Consider the following 21,846-nt stretch of genomic DNA (forward strand, 5'->3'; position numbering starts at 1 on the left):
ACAGTATTGAGAACTTGGGGAGAATAAGCAAAGAGACTCCCAACTTCCGTCAATCTTGATAAAAGCAAAATACTGTAAATTCAGGAGTTCTGAAAAAGTTCTCTGATCGGACTTGAAACATCAACTTTTTCTCCACAGATACTGCCAGACCTGCAGAGTTTTCCCAAGAATTTCAGTGTTTGTTTCTTCAGTCTCCTTCCTTTGACAATTTCCAAGTTGTGAAAACAACTTTTACTCTTTTCAGCTTTGATGTTCTACATCATAGACTTTTGCTTTATTAAAAATTGGAAAAACAGTTTCTTTGAAAGATATGCCAAAACAAGCAAACAAAAGGATAGATCAGGGTGCTTTCTAGATGATAAGAAGTTAAATAGAGTATGTGTTCAAACAAGTGCAGAAAATAATCAAGAAAGTGAATGGAATGCTGGCCTTTATATCTAGAGAAGTGGTGTACAAGGATGCAGAAGTTATGCTGCAGCTGACAAAACCCTGGGTAGATTCCACTTGGAGCTCTGAGCGCAGCTCTGGGCACCATATTTTGGAAGAACGTATTGGCCTTGAAGGGTGTGCCATGCAGGTTACAAGGATGACAGCTGGACTTCAGCGTTATGAGGAAAATTACACTAATTAATCTGTTTTCTCCAGAATTTAGAAGGTTAAGTGCCGATTTGACTGAAGTCTTCAACATGTTAACAGGAAAAGACAGGGTAGATCAAAACAAACTTTTCCCACTAGACATTCTAGAACTGGGGGCATAGTCTGAGAATTAGCAGCTCATTCCGGAGAGATATTAGGAAGGGCTTCTACACACAAGTGCGGTAGATGTTTGGGACACTTTTTACAAATGGAAGTGGTGATGCTAGATCTGTTTTTAATTTTGAATCTGAGGTAGAGAAATTTAGATAGAGCAAAAGTATGGAGGAATATGGGCCAAAGGCAGGTATACAGAGTTAGGTCACAGATCAACCATGATCTCAGTGAATGGTGGAACAAGCTCAAGGGGTTGAATGGCCTATTCCGACTCTCAAAAAAAAAGTGACCAGAAGACATCGTGGTTTGAGTCATGCAAAAAAGCCCTTGCTCTTCGGACAACACGGCCTCCTCCCTTGATGCATAATGTTGTCAGAAGCCACCAGTGCAGGCCTCTGCTTGACCAAAGTGTCAATAATGGTTGCATGGCATCAAGCTCTCAAGTTCCATCATAAACCTAGATGAGCTGAAGACTTTGGCCTCTTTCTGCTCTTTTCAGCCCAAACACCTTGATTTCCTTGCCGATTCAAAACTGGTATCTTGGCCTTGAATCTACTTAGCAACAGGGCCTCAAACAGCCCTCTATGGTAAAGAATTCCAGAGAGTCACATCTGAAAGAAGACATTCTTCACTGGCGTCTTAAAGTAGTGAGCCCTTATTCTGAGATTATGCATTTTGGTTGTAGACTCTTCCCCAAAGGGAAAACAACCCTCTTAAACTCCCTAAGAGTCTTGTCCGTTTCAATAAGGCTGCCTCTCATTCTTCTATATTCCAATGAGCACAGGCCCAGCCTACTCAATCTCCTCTCAGAAGGCTCTCCTTCCTGACCCAGGATCAGCCAAGTCAACCCTCTCTGGACTGTCCCCAACATCACTGTATCTTTTCCTGGATGACAGGACCAAAACTGTTCACACAGCATTCTCAGCGGTGGCCTGACTAGTGAATTGTACAATTTTAGCAAGACTTCCTTATATTTGAATCCCATTCTCTTTGAAGTAAAGGCCAACATTTCATTTGCCTTCCCTAATATTTGCTGAACACAGAAACTAGCTTTTTGAGATTTATACATGAGGACTTGCAAATGTCTGTGCTATAAGTTCCTGAGGTCTTTTTCCATTTAAACATATTCAGCTCCTCCATTGTGCCTGCCCAAGTGCATAATCTCACATAATATTCTGACAAGTTTTTTTTTGACCACTTGTTAAATTTATCTATATCACTCTGAAGACTATCACCCTTTATAATGACTTGGAGGAAAGAAGCCAAAGTATGGTAGCCAGATTTGCAGGCGGAAACAAAAAAATAGGTGGAAAGACAGACTGCAAGAGGGATACCAAATAGGTTACAGAGAGATATTGATGGGTTAATTAAGTGGGCAAAAAGGGAGAACAAAAGAAGAGGATTATTTAAATGGAGAAAAACTGCAGCAAATTGCAACACACACAGACTTGGAGGTACTTGTGAACAAAACACAAAGCTAGCACACAGGTGCAGCAAATAATCAGGAAGGCTAATGGAATGTTGGCCCTTATTTCAAGGAGTTTGGAGTACAAGGGTAGGGAAGTCTGGCTGCATCTGTACAACCACATCTGGAATACTGTAAGCAGTTTTGTCTTCTTATTGAAGGGAAAGATATAATTTCATTGGAGAAAGTTCAGAGAAGGCTCACTAAGATAATCCCTGACATGGAGGGATTGTCTTATGAGCAAAGATTAAAAGAGGTTGGGACCTTACTCGCTGGAATTTAGAAGAATGAGAGGTGATCTCATTGTACCATGTAGGATTCCTAAGGGGCTTGACAAGGTAAATGCTGAATGTTGTGGTTGGTTTGCTCGCTGGGTAACATCATCAGTGCAGCCTCTGATGGAATGCTGTTGTGTTTTCCCGCCTGGTATTTAAACACTAGGGTCAGTTGGAATTGGTTACCTCATTTCCGGTTTCTCTTCGCGGTGGTGTATACATAGGGTCTAGTTCTATGTGTTTATTGATGGCCTTCTTGGTGGAGAACCAGGCATCTAGAAATTCCCGTGCTTGTCTCTGTTCGGCCTGTCCTAGGATCCTGATGTTGTCCGAATAGAACAGGTGATTCTCCTTATCCCTGCGCATGGAGACGAGTGAGTATTCGTCGTATCATAGCAACAAAAAGACACGACCAATACTCACTCATCTCCACTCACACGGATAAGGAGAACCACCAGTTTGATTGGGACAACATTAGGACCCCAGGACAGGCCAAACATAGACAAGTACAGGAATTTCTAGAGGTTTGGCTCTCCACCAAGTCGTCCATCAATAAACACGTAGAACTAGATCCTATATATGCACACCAGTGAAGAAACAAACGGAAATTTGGTAACCAACTCCAACGGACCCCAGAGTTGAAATACCAGGCAGGAAAACACAACAGTGCTTCATTGGAAGCTGCATTGATGTTACCCAGCAGGGTAACGAAATGTCTGCGAACTAACGAACCAGCTCAGCGAATGAACCAACCACAGAATCCACAACCCGAGCTACAAATCTACACAAGAACCTTAAATGCTGAATGTTTCCCCAATTCGAGAGGGCATAGTCTCAGAATAAAGGGATGCCAATTTAAGACTGAGATAAGAACATAAGAACTAGGAGCAGGAGTAGGCCGTCCGGCCCTTTGAGCCTGCTTCGCCATTCAATAAGGTCTTGGCTGATCTTTTCGTGGACTCAGATCCACTTACCCGCGTTCTCACCGTATCCCTTAATTCCTTTATTGTTCAAAAAAAAAAAATCTACCTTATCTTTAAAAACATTTACTGAAGTAGCGTCAACTACTTCACTGGGCAAGAAATTCCATAGATTAACAACCCTCTGGGTGAAGAAGTTCCTTCTCAAGGACGAATTTCTTCAGAGGGTTGAGTGTCTTTGGAATTCCTTGCCACAGAAAGCTGTTGGGGCAGAATCCTTGTGTATATTTAAGGCTAAGATAGAGAGATTCTTGATCAGTAGGCAAATCGTGGGGTATGAGTGAAGGGCAGGAAAGTGGATCCTATTGAATAGTAAAGCAGGTTCGAGGGGCCAAAAGGTTTACTCCTAATTCTATTTCTGATGGTCTTATCCTCACCACTTGACTTCCCGCTTATTTTTGTGTTATCTGCAAACTTGGCAAAATCACATTCACTTTCTTCATCCATGTCATTAATATATGTAATAAATATATAATTGTAGCCCCACAGGCTTCCATCCTGAAAATATCTAAATTCTGTCTGATTATTTAGCCAATTCTCTATTCATGCTAACATACTACTCCAACAACATGCACTGTTATCTTATTTAGTCACCAAAGTGGCATCTTATCAAATGCCTTCTGAAAATCCAAACATATTATATTCACTGCTTCCCCTTTACCTACCCTGCTTGGCATCTCCTCAAAAAAATCTAATAAATTTATCAAGGATTTCCCCTTTGTGAAGCCAGGCCTACTCTGCTTGATCATATTACTGTATGTATTTCTGAATGATCTGTTGGTACATCCTTTATAAACGACACTAACATTTTTCCAATCACAGACGTCAGGCTAATTGGCTATAGTTACCTCTTTTCATGTCTCCTTCCCCTTTTTTTTTTAAAAACATATAAGAGAAGAGGATTGGCGGTTTTCCGATTCCAAGACTCTTCCAGAATCGAAGGATACTTGGAAGAATTTCACTAGAGCATCTTTCTCAGTAGCTATGTTTTTCAACATCCTTTCAAATCCAGGAGACTGATCGGTCTTTAGCCCCATTAATTTCCCTGGTACTTTTTATCCCGTGACAGACATGACATCCTCCAAGGCAAAGCAGTTATCGTGGTACCAAAGGATCATGAAGCCTTGGAATAAAGCTGAATTTTTTCTTCCTTTGCGCACACACACACACACACACACACACACACACACACACCTCCCCCCCCGCCCCGCAAGCATATGATGCTTGGAAAATTAAGCTATTTCCTGAATTAGGGGCCAAAATCAGATTGAGGCCTTACTTTGATCTCAAAAAGGAAACATAGTGAAGAGGAGAACTTCAGGATTAAGATTTCCCTTTTAGTTAAACCTGGACTAAGAGGAGTTCCAATTTCCACAGAACCACAGCTAAAGAGAAGTTAATACAAAGGAAAATGCCTGAAAATGAGAACACAATACTGAAGATTCATTCTTTGGCACATCAAGTCTTCACCTGTTCAATTCCCTCCTCTGTGTATGAGGAGCACAGACAGGGACATCAATAAAGTGGAGGTGAGGGGAGGTCAATTAATGATCTGATTAAACCTTATTGCCTTTAGTCGGTTTTGGGCCTCTCTGCAAACAGTTTTTTTTTTAGAAACAGGGGTATTAATGAATAAATCTCATTTAATCAGGAACCTGACTACAACCAACAGCAGAAAACATGGTTCATTATTGGTCTTCAGTTTTCAAACAGGAGAACGAGCAACGTGTTACTTAGACATGAATTACAGTGCATCTCCTTTAATCCTTTTCAATGTTTGAAACCACTTTATTAGCAGTAATGCAATTTTTAAAAAGTAGCTACTGTGCAAAATTAATCCTGCAACAAAACACAGACTGTATGATGTCAGCGTAAATGAACATTAAGGAGCAATTGGTTTGGCAATCTTTCAGGTCAGCACCAGGTCAACCGTGTTACCGAAAATTATTCATAAATTATTTATAAAGTTTAGCACTGCAATCAGAAGTATCAACGCGGAGCATACAATATTACATTTTCTTGCATCCGCTTTGAGAACAGGTTATCGCTTATAATTTGGGTCAAATCTAATTGCGCTCAAGTATGAAGATAGCTATTGTTCGTTTCAGAGATAAGAAATATTGAAGAACAGTGAGTAATTATATACAAAGACTGCTTACCCTTAAAGCAAAACTGGAGTCTGGTTTTTAAACAAAAGGACAGAATCTGAACGCACTTCAAATAATACTTGTGGATGTATCTGGATGAATCTGATCAAAAAACAGCGTTTGTGTGATAGGGAGGAAGGAAAGAAGCAGATGAGGTGGGGCTGAAGGAAGAGAAGTCAATACAAAGGAAAATGCCTGAAAATGAGAACACAATACTGAAGATTCATTCTTTGGCACATCAAGTCTTCACCTGTTCAATTCCCTCCTCTGTGTGAGGAGAGCACAGGCAGGGACATCAATAAAGTGGAAGTGAGGGGAGATCAATTAATGATCTGATTATTGCCTTTAGTCGGTTTTGGGCTTCTCTGCAAACTGAGTTGTGTGTCTTTTTTAAAAACAAACAAACAGTCATTCGTATTGCAATGTGACAAATTGAGGAGAGGTGTAACAATGCAAGTAGTGGAAGTGTTGCTTTGATTCCAGCAAAAACCACAATTCCGTGGACAGTGGGTGGTGAATGGCCTGTAATGGAAGGTTTTTGGTTGTATTAAAAAGTCAACTGGGGAATTTCTTTCCTTTAGTTTTGAAAGCTGTCTGCCAATGACATTTAGTCAGTGTTGCTTTTAGTCCATTTGTTACAGTTAAAGTTTTGAAACATGAAAATTATGTCATGCAATTCCTTTGAAGGTAATCACTCTTCATAACAGTTATCAGTTTCTACAGGGTAGTAACCGCAACAATGCGCAAAAAGTCAAGGGTCCAATTACAATGCCAAATTTTGATAATGTTATTTGCTTTACATTTCTATACATCCGAAAGATGCATCAACAGGTCTTTAAATTTGACCGTCAAAAAATGTTGACAAACATATCATTGATCACCAATTTTCACTGAAACAAAATGGTAGTCACTTCTCCAAAACTGATCGTGAGGAAAAGACTAGCTGAACCCACTATCAAACAGCTAAAAACTTTGGCCAACATCTACCTCAGGATATGCAGCTAATTGATAATGCTAGGCCAATTTCCTCTTTTACCTTCACTTGTTATGTGCTCCTCTTTCCCTGCCCAATACTTACACCAAAGCAGTGTTTACCTGGCATACTGTTGTTAATCAATTCCAGATACCGATCCATCGACTTCAGTACCTTGTAGCCTGCACAATTAATTACTCCCTTTGGGCTTGCTCCTCTGTCATAGGCCTGCATAGAGAGGATATTTAAAATGTTAATGACCGACTGTGTCATTTAAACCCAAATACAGAACAGTTTTAGTTCTTTAAAACTAACAATTAAAAACTCAGTACTGGTATTCCTCCTATCAGGCGTTGGTTGCATTCTTGTGTTACCTCACACTACAGAAAATCATATAGGAAAATTGCTATAGAAAATTGCTATACTGTACAGTAAAAAGTTCGCATTATCCTAACAGCATCCACTATTCAGAGATAGTAGGAACTGCAGATGCTAGAGAATCTGAGATAACAAGGTATAGAGCTGGATGAACACAGCAGGCCAAGCAGCATCAGAGGAGCAGGATTAGGCCCGAATCGTCAGCCTTCCTGCTCGGCCTGCTGTGTTCATCCAGCTCTACACCTTGTTATCTCAGCGTCCACTATTCAATCGTGTTACAGCCAATTCTCATTAATGAAACATGCGTTATAGCAGAAACACCTGTGGGTGATGTGTGGTATTTTCCCAGATGGCCATTCCCGGTAACTTGTGCTATTTGCCACCTCTACTAGTATGTGCAACTGGGTAAAGGTTAAGGTAGTTCACTGCTACCATTCATCCTGTGCCTCTGGGCAATCTAGTGATCAGTGGCAGAGGATACATCATAACAGTGCATCTACAGAACAAACACTTTTTCGATAACAGTATGGTTACATCAGATCTGAGCTAGCACTAAAGCATTGGATTACAACTGAGCAGTGTTCCTCACAGCACATCATGCTTCCAGTGATTCCAGGCAAGATGGACTGAGACCACAACAACTCAGGTCACATGCCATGAGGCAATGACATCATGAGCACATCAATGATACACTGACATACTAACCTTGAAGCACAAACAGAATCTGTGTATTTGGAATGCATCTCAAAAGAAAAAAATTGATTGTCCGTTAATGCATATTGTATACAGGAGGAAAGCAAGGATATCCAATACGTCAAGCAATGTTTTTAATTTAATACCTCATCAAAAACAGAGGGAGGAATGCTCATAAACAAAATAGATTATGTTGCATATAATGCTTTTCTTACTTTTCAGATGGATCAGTTCTATACCATTATATTTCAACAATTAAAAGAATTATAGTTGTGTTCATATTCCATTTTGCAAGAAAACCAATGAACATAAAATAATGTTTCTCGTTAAAAAGTTGACCCTGCTAAAAATATCAAAGGCCATGAATTGAGAAACTGTGACAGTGTCAAATAGTCTTTAATTTCATATGTTATTTAATCAAATGATCAAAATTGCACTTCACATTTATGCAAATAGATCCATCAACCAATAGTGGATATTGCAAGACTTCCAGCAAGAATGAGAGATTTATGACGGTCCTATTTTTTGTAGGATAGAATTACCCAACTGGCAGATAGAGTTGTGTCTTTAGCTCTCACCTCCTTGGTAGGCAAAGGATACTAGTTAAAAATTTGAATTTTGTATCATTAATAAACATCCATTAACAGCAAGAGAATGGATGACAAGAATGGTTAAAAGGTAGTTAAAATATAAAATCTACGTGCACTTGGATGATTTTCAAATATTAGTGTGTAGGGTACATTGCCTAGCTTGGAGACTCCTCAACAAGCTGAATTAGGTACGGACTTCAAAAAAATACATGCATTAAGAATCCCACGTAACAGCAAATAATCTTGGAAACACACAAGCTCCATCTCTGCATGAATACAATATTATACTTTTCCTACAAGTTCTTTCCACAGAAGTAAAAACAAAAATAAAAGTCCTTTTGTACAGTGACAGAGAGGATGGGAGGGAAGGGGAAAAACAATCAACACTATAACAGAGGAGGTGGTAACAGTTTCAGCATACTGCAGACTGCACAACAAACAAACCAGGAACTATCTGGATGCATACCCTTAGGGAAAGGCAATTGAGGTGCAGAAAGTCTGAATTGATAAAGGAAGACAGAAAAAAAGAGCCAGCTAAGTAAACACAGCTAAAGAAAGTTTCAGGAGCTGGAACAAAGTGGGTGGAATTTTGCTTCGGAGACCGGAGTGTGGAGGTGGATGTAAAAGCGGGAAGTTTTAGGTAGTGGGTTGTGTTTTCCTGAGCGATTATATTCTCTGCAGTTCAGCACACACGTGAGCCTGTGTAGAATGGCAAATATTACGTACAAGCAGAAAGTTCTGCAGCCCTCCGGAACCTTCAGGTTTCCAGCCTCTGGGTGCCATATTTACAAAGGCATCTGTACAGTACTTCACATCATACAATCCAGGAGCATCACTCAATCTCAGCTTATCATCCCACTCACCTCTGGAGATGTAGGAAACCATAAAAAAACAAAGTTGTGCCAACAATACTTCATGTAGGCTGTCCCAGAAAGAAGTGAAGTTCTTTTCCCCATGGATAGCCACAAGAGGCCATTCTGATTGGCAAAAGGCAGCCTGGAGAGGGGTGGCTGGGGAGATATTGCTTATGAGTATCTCAAGACGACAAATGGTTTGCATTGAAACACTCAATGTTTCACACTTTATATAAAATGGGTTTGTCCTGTAAAATCGCTAGTGCAGAGGACTGTCATTGGAGATTGGGCACTAGGCGTCTCTATTAACTGCCTATGTGCAACCAATACCTACACATTGTTGCAGCTACCAATGAGTAAGCATTAAGGCAGTCCTATATCTCTCACCTGCCAGTGTTCACATAAAACAAAAAGTAGCTGTAATACTCAGCAACGCAGGGTCAGGAACTAGTGTAAACCATTCAGTCCCTCAAGTCAATTTTGCTAAGTAGGAAGGATACATTGACTTTCTGCAGCTTCTACTGTTGTCAACGTTCAACTGCACATCAGTTCAGTGAGCTGAAGGTCTATTGGCTAGCTGCACATTTTCTGTATTAGTAAGACTTGACACTGGTCATCTTTCAAATCAATTATTTCTCAGGCCACCTGTTTGCTCCATACTTAGGGAACCTTTCAAACTTTGGTTCAGAATTTCTCGTATGATGGGTATTTATCAGTACGTGAAGCTTACAAAAAACTGGTTTGCCAAGGGTGGGGTTTAACTACTTATCCAAGTTATTTAGTCATCTGAAATTATTGGATTTACCATGTACTTTTCACAAGTATAGACACTCCCAAAAATTACACCAAGTATTTTTGTGCCTTATTTCTCAGACTGAAATATATTTAAGTCGTGAAGAATGTGCTCCAATAGTTAAGGTAAACACAACTGCAAAGTCACAAAGAATAGGTAGTAATGTTTGTTCATTTTTAGTGAAGTAGTTACCTGTTTACGCTAATTTGACTTGTGTGCTACCTACAATACCGAGGTTTTTAAGTGCTCTCTTCAAGGATCTACAAAATGCACCGAAGTGTCGCCACATTTCGACAATGAGAACAAATGAGCAGTTGAATGATGGAGGCAGACCTTTGGAAGGACTATTGTGGTGTCGTGATAGTGACCCTATCTCTGAGCAAGGAAAACGGAGTTCAAGTTCCACCTGATCCAGAGGTATGTCATAATATCCTTGAACAGGCTGGGTGGAAAATATATAGAACCAGAAATTGGCAAACAGCAAAGCCCAATTGTGAAACAGGATAGCAACGGAGCCTGTTAAACATTTTCCTTTATTTCCATAGTTTGTTGGCATCGTCTTTTGACGAAAAGATGTTGCCCCTCACCTCTTCATCTGTGTTATAGGTGCATTGCAACTCCACAGAAGATAAACGTGAGGTGCTGCATTTTGGAAAGACAAATTAGGGCAGGACTTATACACTCAACGGTAAGGTCCTGGGGAGTGTTGCTGAACAAGGAGACCTTGGAGTGCAGGTTCATAGCGCCTTGAAAGTGGAGTCCCAGGCAGACAGGAAGGTGAAGACAGCATTTGGTATACCTGTCTTTATTGGTCAGTGCATTGAGTATAGGAATTGGGAGGTCACGTTGCAGCAGTACAGGATATTGGTTAGGCAACTTTTGGAATACTGCATTCAATTCTGGTCTCCCTGCTGTAGGAAGGATGTTGTGAAACTTGAAAGGGTGCATAAAATATTTAAGAATGTTGCCAGAGTTGGACGGTTAGAGCTATAGCGAGAGGCTGAATAGGCTGGGATTATTTCCCTACAGCATCGGAGGCTGAGGTGTGACCTTAGAGGTTTAAGAGATCATGAAGGACATGGATAGGGTAAATAGCCAAGGTCTTTTCCCCAGGGTTGGGGGGGGGGGGGGGCGTGGAGTCCAAAACTAGATGGCATAGGTTTGAAGTGAGAGGGGAAGATTTAAAAGGGACCTAAGGGGGCCACATTTTCACACAGAGGGTGGTACATGTATGGAATGAGCTGCCTGAGGAAGTGGTGGAAGAAGTGGAAGTATATTCTGAACGGGGAGGGTGAACAGCCAGCTGTCGTGGTGCATATAGGCATGAATGATATAGGTAATAAACAGGATGAGGTCCTACAAGCAGAATTTACGGAGTTAGGAGACAAGTTAAAAAGTAGGACCTCAGAGGTAGTAATCTCAGGATTGCTACCAGTGCCACGTGCTAGTCAGAGTAGAAATGAAAGAATAGGCAGGATAAATGAGTGGCTTGAGAGATGGTGCAGGAGGGAGGGGTTCAGATTTTTGAGACATTGGGACCAGTTCTGGGGGAGGTGGGACTATTACAAATCGGACGGTCTACACCTGGGCAGGACTGGAACCAATGTCCCAGGGGGTGCTTTTGCTAACGCTGTTGGGGAGGGTTTAAACTAATGTGGCAGGGGGATGGGAACCAAATGAGGTGGTTAGTGGACAGTAAGGAGGGAGGTAGTAACTGAAGCCTGTAAGGAAGTAGATAATGAAGTCAGTGTGACTAAGGGGAAGAGTAGACAGAGAGCAGGTGATGAACGCAAAGGAACAAGTACTCTGAGGTGCATTTGTTTTAATGCGAGAAGTGTAGTAGGTAAGGCAGATGAACCTAGGGCTTGGATTAGTACCTCGGAGTATGATGTTATTGCTATTACTGAGACTTGGTTGAGGGAAGGGCAAGATTGGTAACTAAATATCCCAGGATATAGATGCTTCAGGCGGGATAGAGAGGGAGGTAAACGGGATGGATGAGTTGCATTACTGGTCAAAGAGGATATCACAGCTGTGCTGAAGAAGGGCACTATGGAAGACTTGAGCAGTGAGGCAATATGGGCAGAGCTCAGAAATAGGAAGGGTGTGGTAACAATGTTGGGGCTGTACTACAGGCCTCCCAACAGCAAGCGTGAGATAGAGGTACAAATATGTAGACAGATTTTGGAAAGATGAAGGCGCAACAGGGTGGTGGTGATGGGAGATTTTAATTTTCCCAACATTGACTGGGATTCACTTAGTGTTAGGGGTTTAGATGGAGCAGAATTTGTAAGGAGCATCCAGGAGGGCTTTATAGAGCAGTACGTAAATAGTCCAACTCGGGAATGGGCCATACTGGACCTGGTGTTGGGGCATGAGCCCGGACAGGTGGTTGAAGTTTCAGTAGGGGATTACTTTGGGAATAGTGATCACAATTCCGTAAGTTTTACAATACTCATGGACAAAGATGAGAGTGGTCCTAAAGGAAGAGTGCTAAATTGGGGGAAGGCCAACTATAGCAAAATTCAGCAGGTTCTGGGGAATGTGGATTGGGAGCAGCTGTTTGGGGGTAAATCCACATTTGATATGTGGGAGGCTTTTAAAGAGAGGTTGATTAGAGTGCAGGACAGACATGTCCCTGTGAAAATGAGGGATAGGAAGGGCAAGATTAGGGAACTATGGATGACAGGTGAAATTGTGAGACGAGCAAAGACAAGAAAGGAAGCATACCTAAGGTCTAGGCGACTGAAAACAGACGAAGCTTTGGAAGAATATTGGGAAAGTAGGACCAATCTGAAATGAGGAATTAAGAGGGCTAAAGGGGGTCATGAAATATCTTTAGCCAACAGGGTTAAGGAAACTCCCAAAGTCTTTTATTTGTACATAAGGAGCAAGAGGGTAACTAGAAAAAGGGTGGGCCCACTCAAAGACAAAGACAAAGGAGGGAAGTTATGCAAGGAGTCAGAGAAAATGAGTGAGATTCTTAATGAGTACTTTGTGTCCGTATTCACCGAGGAGAGGGACATGACAGATGTTGAGGTTAGGGATAGATGTTTGATTACTCTAGGTCAAGTCAGCATAAGGTGGGGGGGACGTGTTGAGTATTCTAAAAGGCATTAGGGTGGACAAGTCCCCAGGTCCAGATAGGATCTATCCCAGGTTACTGAGGGAAGCGAGAGAGGAAATAGCTGGGGCCTTAACAGATATCTTTGCAGCATCCTTGAGCACGGGTGAGGTCCCGGAGGACTGGAGAATTGCTAATGTTGTCCCCTTGTTTAAGAAGGGTAGCAAGGATAATCCAGGTAATTATAGACCGGTGAGCCTGACGTCAGTGGTGGGGAAGCTGCTGGAGAAGATACTGAGGGATAGGATCTATTTACGTTTGGAAGAAAATGGGCTTATTAGTGATAGGCAGCATGGTTTTGTGCAGGGAAGGTCATGTCTTACCAACTTGATAGAATTCTTTGAGGAAGAAGTGACAAAGCTGATAGATGAGGGAAGGGCTATAGATGTCATATACATGGACTTCAGTAAGGCGTTTGATAAGGTTCCCCATGGTAGGCTGATGGAGAAAGTGAAGTCGCATGGGGTCCAGGGTGTATTAGCTAGACGGATAGAGAACTGGCTGGGCAACAGGAGACAGAGTGTTGTAGTGGAAGGGAGTTTCTCAAAATGGAGAAGTGTGACCAATGGTGTTCCACAGGGATCCGTGTTGGGACCACTGTTGTTTGTGATATACATAAATGATCTGGAGGAACGTACAGATAGCCTGATTAGCAAGTTTGCAGATGACACTAAGATTGGTGGAGTAGCAGATAGTGAAGGGGACTGTCAGAGAATGCAGCGGAATATAGATAGATTGGAGAGTTGGGCGGAGAAATGGCAGATGGAGTTCAATCCAGGCAAATGCGAGGTGATGCATTTTGGAAGATCCAATTCAAGAGTGAACTATACGCTAAATGGAAAAGCCCTGGGGAAAATTGATGCACAGATAGATCTGGGTGTTCAGGTCCACTGTACCCTGAAGGTGGCAACGCAGGTCGATAGGGTGGTCAAGGCGGCATACGGCATGCATTCATTCATCGGACAGGGTATTGAGTACAAGAGTTGGCAGGTCATGTTACAGTTGTATAGGACTTTGATTCGACCACATTTGGAATACTGCTTACAGTTCTGGTCGCCACATTACCAAAAGGATGTGGATGCTTTGGAGAGGGTGCAGAGGAGATTCACCAGGATGTTGCCTGGTATGGAGGGCGCTAGCTATGAAGAAAGGTTGATTAGATTAGGATTATTTACATTAGAAAGACGGAGGTTGAGGGGGGACCTGATTGAGGTCTACAAAATCATGAGGGGTATAGACAGGGTGGATAGCAAGAAGCTTTATCCCCCCCCCCACCGCCCAGAGTGGGGGACTCAATTACTAGGGGTCACGATTTCAAGGTGAGAGGGGAGAAGTTTAAGGGAGATATGTGTGCAAAGTTCTTTACGCAGAGGGTGGTGGGTGCCTGGAACGCGTTGCCAGCGGAGGTGGTAGAGGCGGGCACGATAGCGTCATTTAAGATGTATCTAGACAGATACATGAATGGGCAGAGAGCAGAGGGATACAGATCCTTGGAAAATAGGCGACAAGTTTAGATAGAGGATCTGGATCGGCGCAGGCTTGGAGGGCCGAAGGGCCTGTTCCTGTGCTGTAATTTTCTTTGTTCTTTGTTTGTATTACAATATTTAAAAGGCATCTGGATAGCTATATGAATAGAAAGTGTTTAAGAGGGATATGGGCCAAATGCTGGCAAACGGGACTAGATTAATTTAGGATATCTAGTCGGCATGGATGAATTGGACCAAAAAGGTCTGTTTTCCATGCTGTACAGCTCTATGACACTAATTCACAGATGGCCCTGTGCCACATCTGCTGTGTAAAATGGGGCAGAAATTGATAATAAGAAACAATTAGAGAGACCAAACTCTTAACATGGGGTTCAGTTTTTAATACTAGTGAAATCAACTCATCAAGTGATTTATAAATATTTTTGATCAGCCTGACAACTCTGATAGATCAGACCTGAACCCAGCCCTTCTGACCTAGGAGGTACCAATGTACAACAAAACCCACTAAGATAAACTGTATCATTAGCCAATCAAGTGGCTTATGCATATATCCAGATTAATGACAATTTGCAAGTGGTTCCAGTATTGGTTATTAGTTATGGCCATTACATGCATAAATTCAAGGTATTTTCCAGCCACATTCCTGGGAACACCATTTGTGATTGCTATCACTAAAATACATTGTAGCTCCTTGCAGTAAACTTATGATGGACTCTTTTGAGTGCCAGAATTTACAAAGTGCAGTTACTTATATTTCCCAATGCATTGTCATTAATAGAGGGATAATATTTTCAGTTAGCTGTACATTTCCCTATGACAGTACTGAGGAGGGCACAATGATGATAGAATTGAGACACATTATTGTACACGTACAAAATTAGAATTCATCAAAATGCCACACCTAGGAATGATAACTTAAGTTACATTAATAATGTCACACCTGCATAATCAGAATCAGAATCAGAATCAGAATGCAATTCATCACAATCTGTAACTTATCCTTTTGGCAAGGGTTTAACAATTGCATAACCCGAGTACTTCATGACGAACACTTGACCGAGTTTTTCATTTCTCTTCAGAGGTGTATGTTAAGGTTTATGAAACAAAACGACTAGATATTAGCATAATCCAAGCTGTTCCTCAATAATCAATCATCGCACCTTTATTTGGTCAAACTTGCTTTTAGTTAATAAGCTAGTTTTTTGCTGCTGACAAAAGAATCCTGGTCAACTTGCTTTTATCTGACAGACTGTGATCTATATCACTGGCCATTGCACCAATCTGGTTAAATCTGACACTTGTTATGATCCGTGGACTAGTGGGACTACAAAAGGAAACTGTGAACCAGTTGTAACAAAGTGCGAAGTGCAGAACCACATGGTCCTCCAGAAGTGGCCAACCCAAGGTTTTGCATAACTTTAACAAGCCTTCTTCCTTTTTATATCCTAGCCCTCTCAGTACAGTGTTACCACACAAATAGCATTTATGGACTTTTTTTGTACTCTACTATTACACTGAAATGATCAGATTACATGGAATCTAAACCTCTTTGGACCTCTACCGTTCCAAGCAATGCTTTTTGAAAAGCAGAAAATTACATTATACAATCTTCCTCTTTTCATTGTACTACAAGTAATGTATAACTCAGGTACTTATAAATGTAAAACATACCATTCTGCTGTCGTAAAATGCCACATCGTAGTCATCATGTACAACAAAGTATCTGTTTTTCCACTTCCTGTTTACTTCCATGTACTGGTAAAGGTTGCCAGAGAAGATAACTCTATCCTTTAATGGGGCCTACAGGAAATTAAATAAGACAGATAAATTAGTCTTCATTATTCATCTGTAAACCACATTTTTCTTCATTATAAGACCCTAAGACATAGGAGCAGAAATTAGGACATAGGGCCCATTGGGTTGGCTCCACCATTCAATCATGGCCGATAATTTTCTCAACCCCATTCTCCCGCTTTCTCCCCGTAACCCTTGATCCCCTTGACAATCAAAAACCTATATCTATCTTAATTATACTCAATGACTTGGCATCCATAGCCTTCTGTGGCAGTGAATTCCATAGATTCACCACTCCCTGGCTGAAGAGGTTTCTCCTTATCTCTGTTCTAAAGGGTCTTCCCTTTAATCTGAGGCTGTGCTTAACCACACAATGAATTGGCTTTGAATTGAACTGATGAATAAATTTATAGAAAGTACCAAGATCAGTTATGGTGGAAATCTCATTAATTCTACAAATTACATATATTAAAGTAACAGTTTTCATTATCTTACATGATATTGACTATATTCGTGACAGGATTGTATATGCTCAATTCAAATAGAAACTTATGGTAAAAAGCAAATATTCCAGATAGAAAATTTTGAGCATTTTAGAATTGGAGTTTTTGAATATCATTTCTGAAAACCAGAGTCACCATCTGAAATTTTGTATTCTGGATTATTTACAGTAAAATCAGAACAAACTTCACTTCCAGTTCTGCAAAGGTGCCAGTGGAAAGCAAGTTACTAACTATGTAAGCGCATTTAGAATGTAGGTTGCATAGGTGAATCTGTGCAGAAGCAAAATTAAAACGTTAGCTTGTAATAGCCATGAAATCCTAAGTTAAAGATCAACAACATTCATACAAACTAGCAGTTAGCTTCCAAAATCAGACTGGGCAGTTGTTCTAAAAGACACCTCAAACGAACACAGAATTTTATTGTGCTCGTGGATTTCAGAACTGTGGACATGTCAACGACTTGCAGTAAAACACATGCACACATCCTGCTTATAAAACAAACTTCAGTGGTGCATTAAGTAGCTCAGTAAAGTTACAAACCACCAGGTGGTTGGGTAGGTGCGGACCACATGCTCTGCGCTATTTGGTGGCAGACAGTTAAGGAGATGTAGCATTTCACACACAGGAGGAAAAATATTTGAAGATGCATGGCATGATTTTGCCTCAAAATAGCCAATTGCTGCAAGGTGTTAAAAGTAAATGTTCTGAAAATATCATTGGAAAAACAAGCTTCGTTAAGGTAGCACTAAACTACTAAAATCTTCTTGGCAGTGAAAGGTGACTACCACTAGGCAGAATAGCAAGTTAAGGTTATTGGATTCTCACAGGAAGTGACAAATCAAACTCAAATTTGCTCAGAGTACAACTTCATCCCATTTCAAGTACGGTAGCTCAGTGGTTAGCACTGCTGCCTCACAGCGTCAGGGACTCGGGTTCAATTCCAGCCATGGGCGATTGTGTGGAGTTTGCACATTCTCCCCGTGTCTGCGTGGGTTCCCTCCCACAGTCCAAAGATGTGCAGGCTAGGTGGATTGGCCATGCTAAATTGTCCAAAGGTGTTCAGGGATGTGTAGATTAGGAGGGTTATAGGGGGATGGGTCTGGGTGGGATTCTCCAAGGGTCGGTGTGGGTGTTTTGGGCCGAAGGGCCTGTTCCACACTGTAGGGATTCTATGATAAATCTGTGATACAAAGTTCCTTCTCGCTGTTGGTTGCAATTATAGGCTTGCTTGCCGTGTTCTACTTGCAGTGTGGGATCTTCTGGCTATAGAAAAGTTCAAACAAATTTGATTCGGCATATGCACTCTTATTTTCAGAATTCAAAGAAATAAATCCCTTTCAGAATAAGCTTCAGAAGGCAGGATTACAGTAACCTCAAAATGCAAGAAAATGCAACATGTCAAAAAGTAAAACATCACACGGCACAGCTAACCCACTACTGCTGGAAATAAACTTTGAAAATTCATCCAATTTTCACAAATTTCTGGGCCCGTTCTTCCATAAAAGTTTAAAAGCTATAGTTTTGTGGACTTGACTATCTCGCTTCCTTCCTTTAAGACATAGCTTAATCTCTTTGGCCAAGACTTTAGTCACCTGACCAAAGATGTCCCTACACGGCTCAGCAAAGCTATTTATGGTGCTCTTGTGAAGCACCTCAGAACTTCTATTTATAGTGCATTTTAGAATATAATGATAAGTCATTGCTGTTGTCCCTTTCAAGATGAAATGGAGGATATTCTGGGCATGCCTGTAGCTGAATTTACAGTTTTGTGCTGCTGTTCTACCTACACAACCACTGCTTTGCAAGTCATAGGACAAAGCCTTGGAGATTTCATTTTTCAGAAAAGTGAAAAAGAAAGGCTTGGAATCATGAGATATAATCACAAAAACCTCCTACCGTCACATAACATAAAAAAAGAACTCAACTGATCTGCCACCACAAAGTGATGGACCTATGTTCAAGCCTATTTAAGAGCTGTTAGTTCAATTAGTTTTACTTCTCTTTGGATAACATTCAGAGTTGGCATAAACGCAATAAAAATCTTTTAATAAAATGCTCATTAATTTCCATCAACAATTACCTCCGTGTTCTCCCCTTTCTCCCAACCTCCCCACACTATTTTGCTCAGATTTCTGTTTCTCAACATCACAAACTTCCTTGAATGGGATTGGTTTGGGCCACAATCTTCCCTGCGACCCTATTTTAAAATCACTTCACATCTGACTGTAATATTTTTTAAAAAATGATCAAACAGACTAATCCTCGAGTTCCTCTTCTCCCATCCACCCACTCACAAAGAATAAAAAGAACTGTCTTCTATTGAGTAACCCCACCCAAAACTCAAGCAATTAAATTAGCTCATCTTGACAGGAAGGCAGGCAAACACTCATGCTAAAACAAATACTTCCTTCTTGCTGTGTGCCAATCTATTTCACAGCTCATGTCTGTAAGTCATCCTCTTGCTTTCCAAAGTTAACTGTTCCGAGGACTCTGCGTTTCCCAAAATTGCAGTTGGGTGCTAGCATCTGCACAAAGCTGCAAACTTGGCCAAGCCATTGTTACAGTCACATTCCCTTTGTAGATAAAGGTTCCTATGGCACGGTGGTGATGAATCGAAATGTTAACACTTCAGTCAGATTTCAAATTAAAACAAAGTATCTCATGTCGCCCACAAAGAAATCCAGTCTTCTTTTGAGAATGTAACATAGATCGGAGGAATTCAGAAGGTCATAAGGTTACAATGCTAACTGTGGTCAGCTTAGCTGGCTGGACAGCTGATTTGCAATGTGGAGTGATGCCAACAGCGTGGGTTCGACTCCTGCACTGACCAAGGATTCTCCATACATGCTGTATAACTCTGGCTCTCCCTACCCGAGGCATGGTGACCCTCAGGTTAAACCATCATTAGCCATCTTTAATAAGGCAGCAGGCCAATAGTCCAGTAAGATTATGACTTGACTATAATGCTGTCTACAAACAGCAGCACAGGCCCAAGCCTCAAAAAATCTCACTCACTCAGTCCATTTACACTTATTTTATTATTAACCAGTCTATAATATTAAGACATTTGGATATCATTTAATTTTAGCAGAATGGACTGTTGCTTTTCAGAATTTCATCTGAAGATTCACAAAAAAAAAAAAGGTGTGCTCATAAATGCCACACTAATTTGCCTGATGATCAGGTACCAGTTTCTTGGTCTGTGTTGAGTTTGCTGAACTCATGCCCTCATGTTATAACTTGGTGAATTGCTGCAGGGCACCGAGTAGGTGGTACAGACTGCTGCCATGCTATGTTGGGGTGGAGGGAGGGAGCATCTGTTCAAACTGGAGGATGGGGTGCTAACCAAGCAGGCTACTTAGTCCTCACGTAAAGCAAAATGCTACTGGAAATCTGAAACAAAAAAAAAAGTGCTGGAGAAACACATCAGGCCTGGCTATCTGGAGGAGAAAGAAACTGTTAAAATGTTTTGGTACGACTGCTCTTCAGAATTGAAGAGTGGTTGGTAAATTGTGAGCTTTATGCTGTGGTGACAGTGGCAACAGCAACAGGGTCACTGGGAATGGGGGAGGACGAGTGAGCAGAACAGATTGCAAGGGTGACCACTGCAAAAGGCAAAGTAAATGTACAATTGACGTAAATGGGAAAAAAATGGAGAAAGGAGAAAATGGGTCCACTCGCCAGAGAGACAATCCAACAAGACAAGTAAATTATGAATTAGACATGACCATGGGGGCTGGGGGTTGTGCAAGTAAAATGGAGCACAAATGTCATGCTTGGAAGTTATGGAATGAAATATTGAGTGTGAGAGGCTGTTAAGTGCCTTAGCAGAAGACGGAATGTTGTTCCTTGAGTTAGTGCAGAGCTTAGTTGGAATACTGCAGCTGGCTCCGAACGGAAATGTGAGCGTGGGAGCAAAGTGACAGGGAACTGGAAGGCAGGGTCGTTCCTACCAGAGGGTAGAAGTGTGGAGGATGGATTAGACATGGTTGAGAGTCTGGCAAAGCGTACTGGGAGAGAAAACTTTAAATTCCAGCCAGGCTGGAGTACTGTGTTGATGAAAAAGATCATATCAAAAGCAGCTCAATGTAAGGTGGCATCATAACAGATGCAATGGAGACAAACTGGGAGAATGGAATGAAATCCTTGGAGGAAGCAGGAACTGAATGTGTAGTCAATGAGCAGTGGCTTTATAGAGAACATTGATTCACAGCCTAGCCCCAGAAATGGCAATAGTAAAGTCAAGGAAATGAAGAAGAGAATCACAGATGGACCAGGTGAAGGTGAGAGCAGGATTGAAATTGGAAGAAAATAGATTAGTTTTTCCAAGTCCAAGGCAGCAGGAAGATGCACCAATTACATCATTCATGTATTAGCGAAAATGTGGTGGGTGCAAGCCTCAGGTAGAATAGGAACAAGGAGTGTTCCATACACCCCACAAAGAGACGGGCATTAGTGGGACCAATGCAGGTACCCATAGCTACACCTTTAGTGACGTAGAGAAACTGAAACAAGTTAAGGGAAAAGCAGAGAGGGGGAAATTTAAAGGGTACAGCAAATAAGGAGGGTATATACAAGAGTGGTATCAGGTGGTGATATGGAGTTGGAGGGGAGAGAAGGGGAGGGGAGGGATGGAAGTTCCAGAGGGACATCAGTCTCTGAGTTTGTCCTCAGTTGGGGACCCACTTCAATGTCATTTGTGATAAAATAGCATGCCTACATTCACTGCAGAACTTTACAGATTAATACAGGTCCCTTGGGCAAGGTATCTGTGAGAACTCAGTCCATGGACCCTAACATAGCAGTGCCTTGACAAAGCTTCATTTTTCCCCCAATGTGGAAAAATTCAAGACAAAATCTCAATCACTTGACAGACCACAGCGACATCCAAAATTAAGCTTTGTGAACCAAGACTCAATCACGCGCTCCAACAGTTCAAGTGTTTATTGAGTGTGCAGGAATTCACTTCGAATGAAACAGTCAGGAGTTTCGGGCACAAAAATATGACTGAAGAAACTTTGCACCCGAGGCCACATGCTT

At 41.4% G+C, this 21,846-nt stretch overlaps 1 protein-coding gene across 1 annotated transcript in view; it reads right to left on the minus strand.

Annotated features, from left to right (window-relative positions):
- LOC109926771 (protein Niban 2-like) overlaps window positions 1-21,846 on the minus strand; it is a 231,833-nt gene that overhangs the window by 75,152 nt on the left and 134,835 nt on the right. Inside the window, exons 3-4 of the mRNA XM_048613522.1 lie at window positions 16,181-16,309; window positions 6,713-6,818 (exon numbers count right to left, since the gene is read on the minus strand). Coding sequence (XP_048469479.1) covers window positions 6,713-6,818; window positions 16,181-16,309 — 235 coding nt within the window. The remainder of the gene's footprint in view (window positions 1-6,712; window positions 6,819-16,180; window positions 16,310-21,846) is intronic.

This window comes from Rhincodon typus, chromosome 28, assembly GCF_021869965.1.
Source record: "Rhincodon typus isolate 14 chromosome 28, sRhiTyp1.1, whole genome shotgun sequence".
Lineage (NCBI taxonomy): Eukaryota > Metazoa > Chordata > Chondrichthyes > Orectolobiformes > Rhincodontidae > Rhincodon > Rhincodon typus.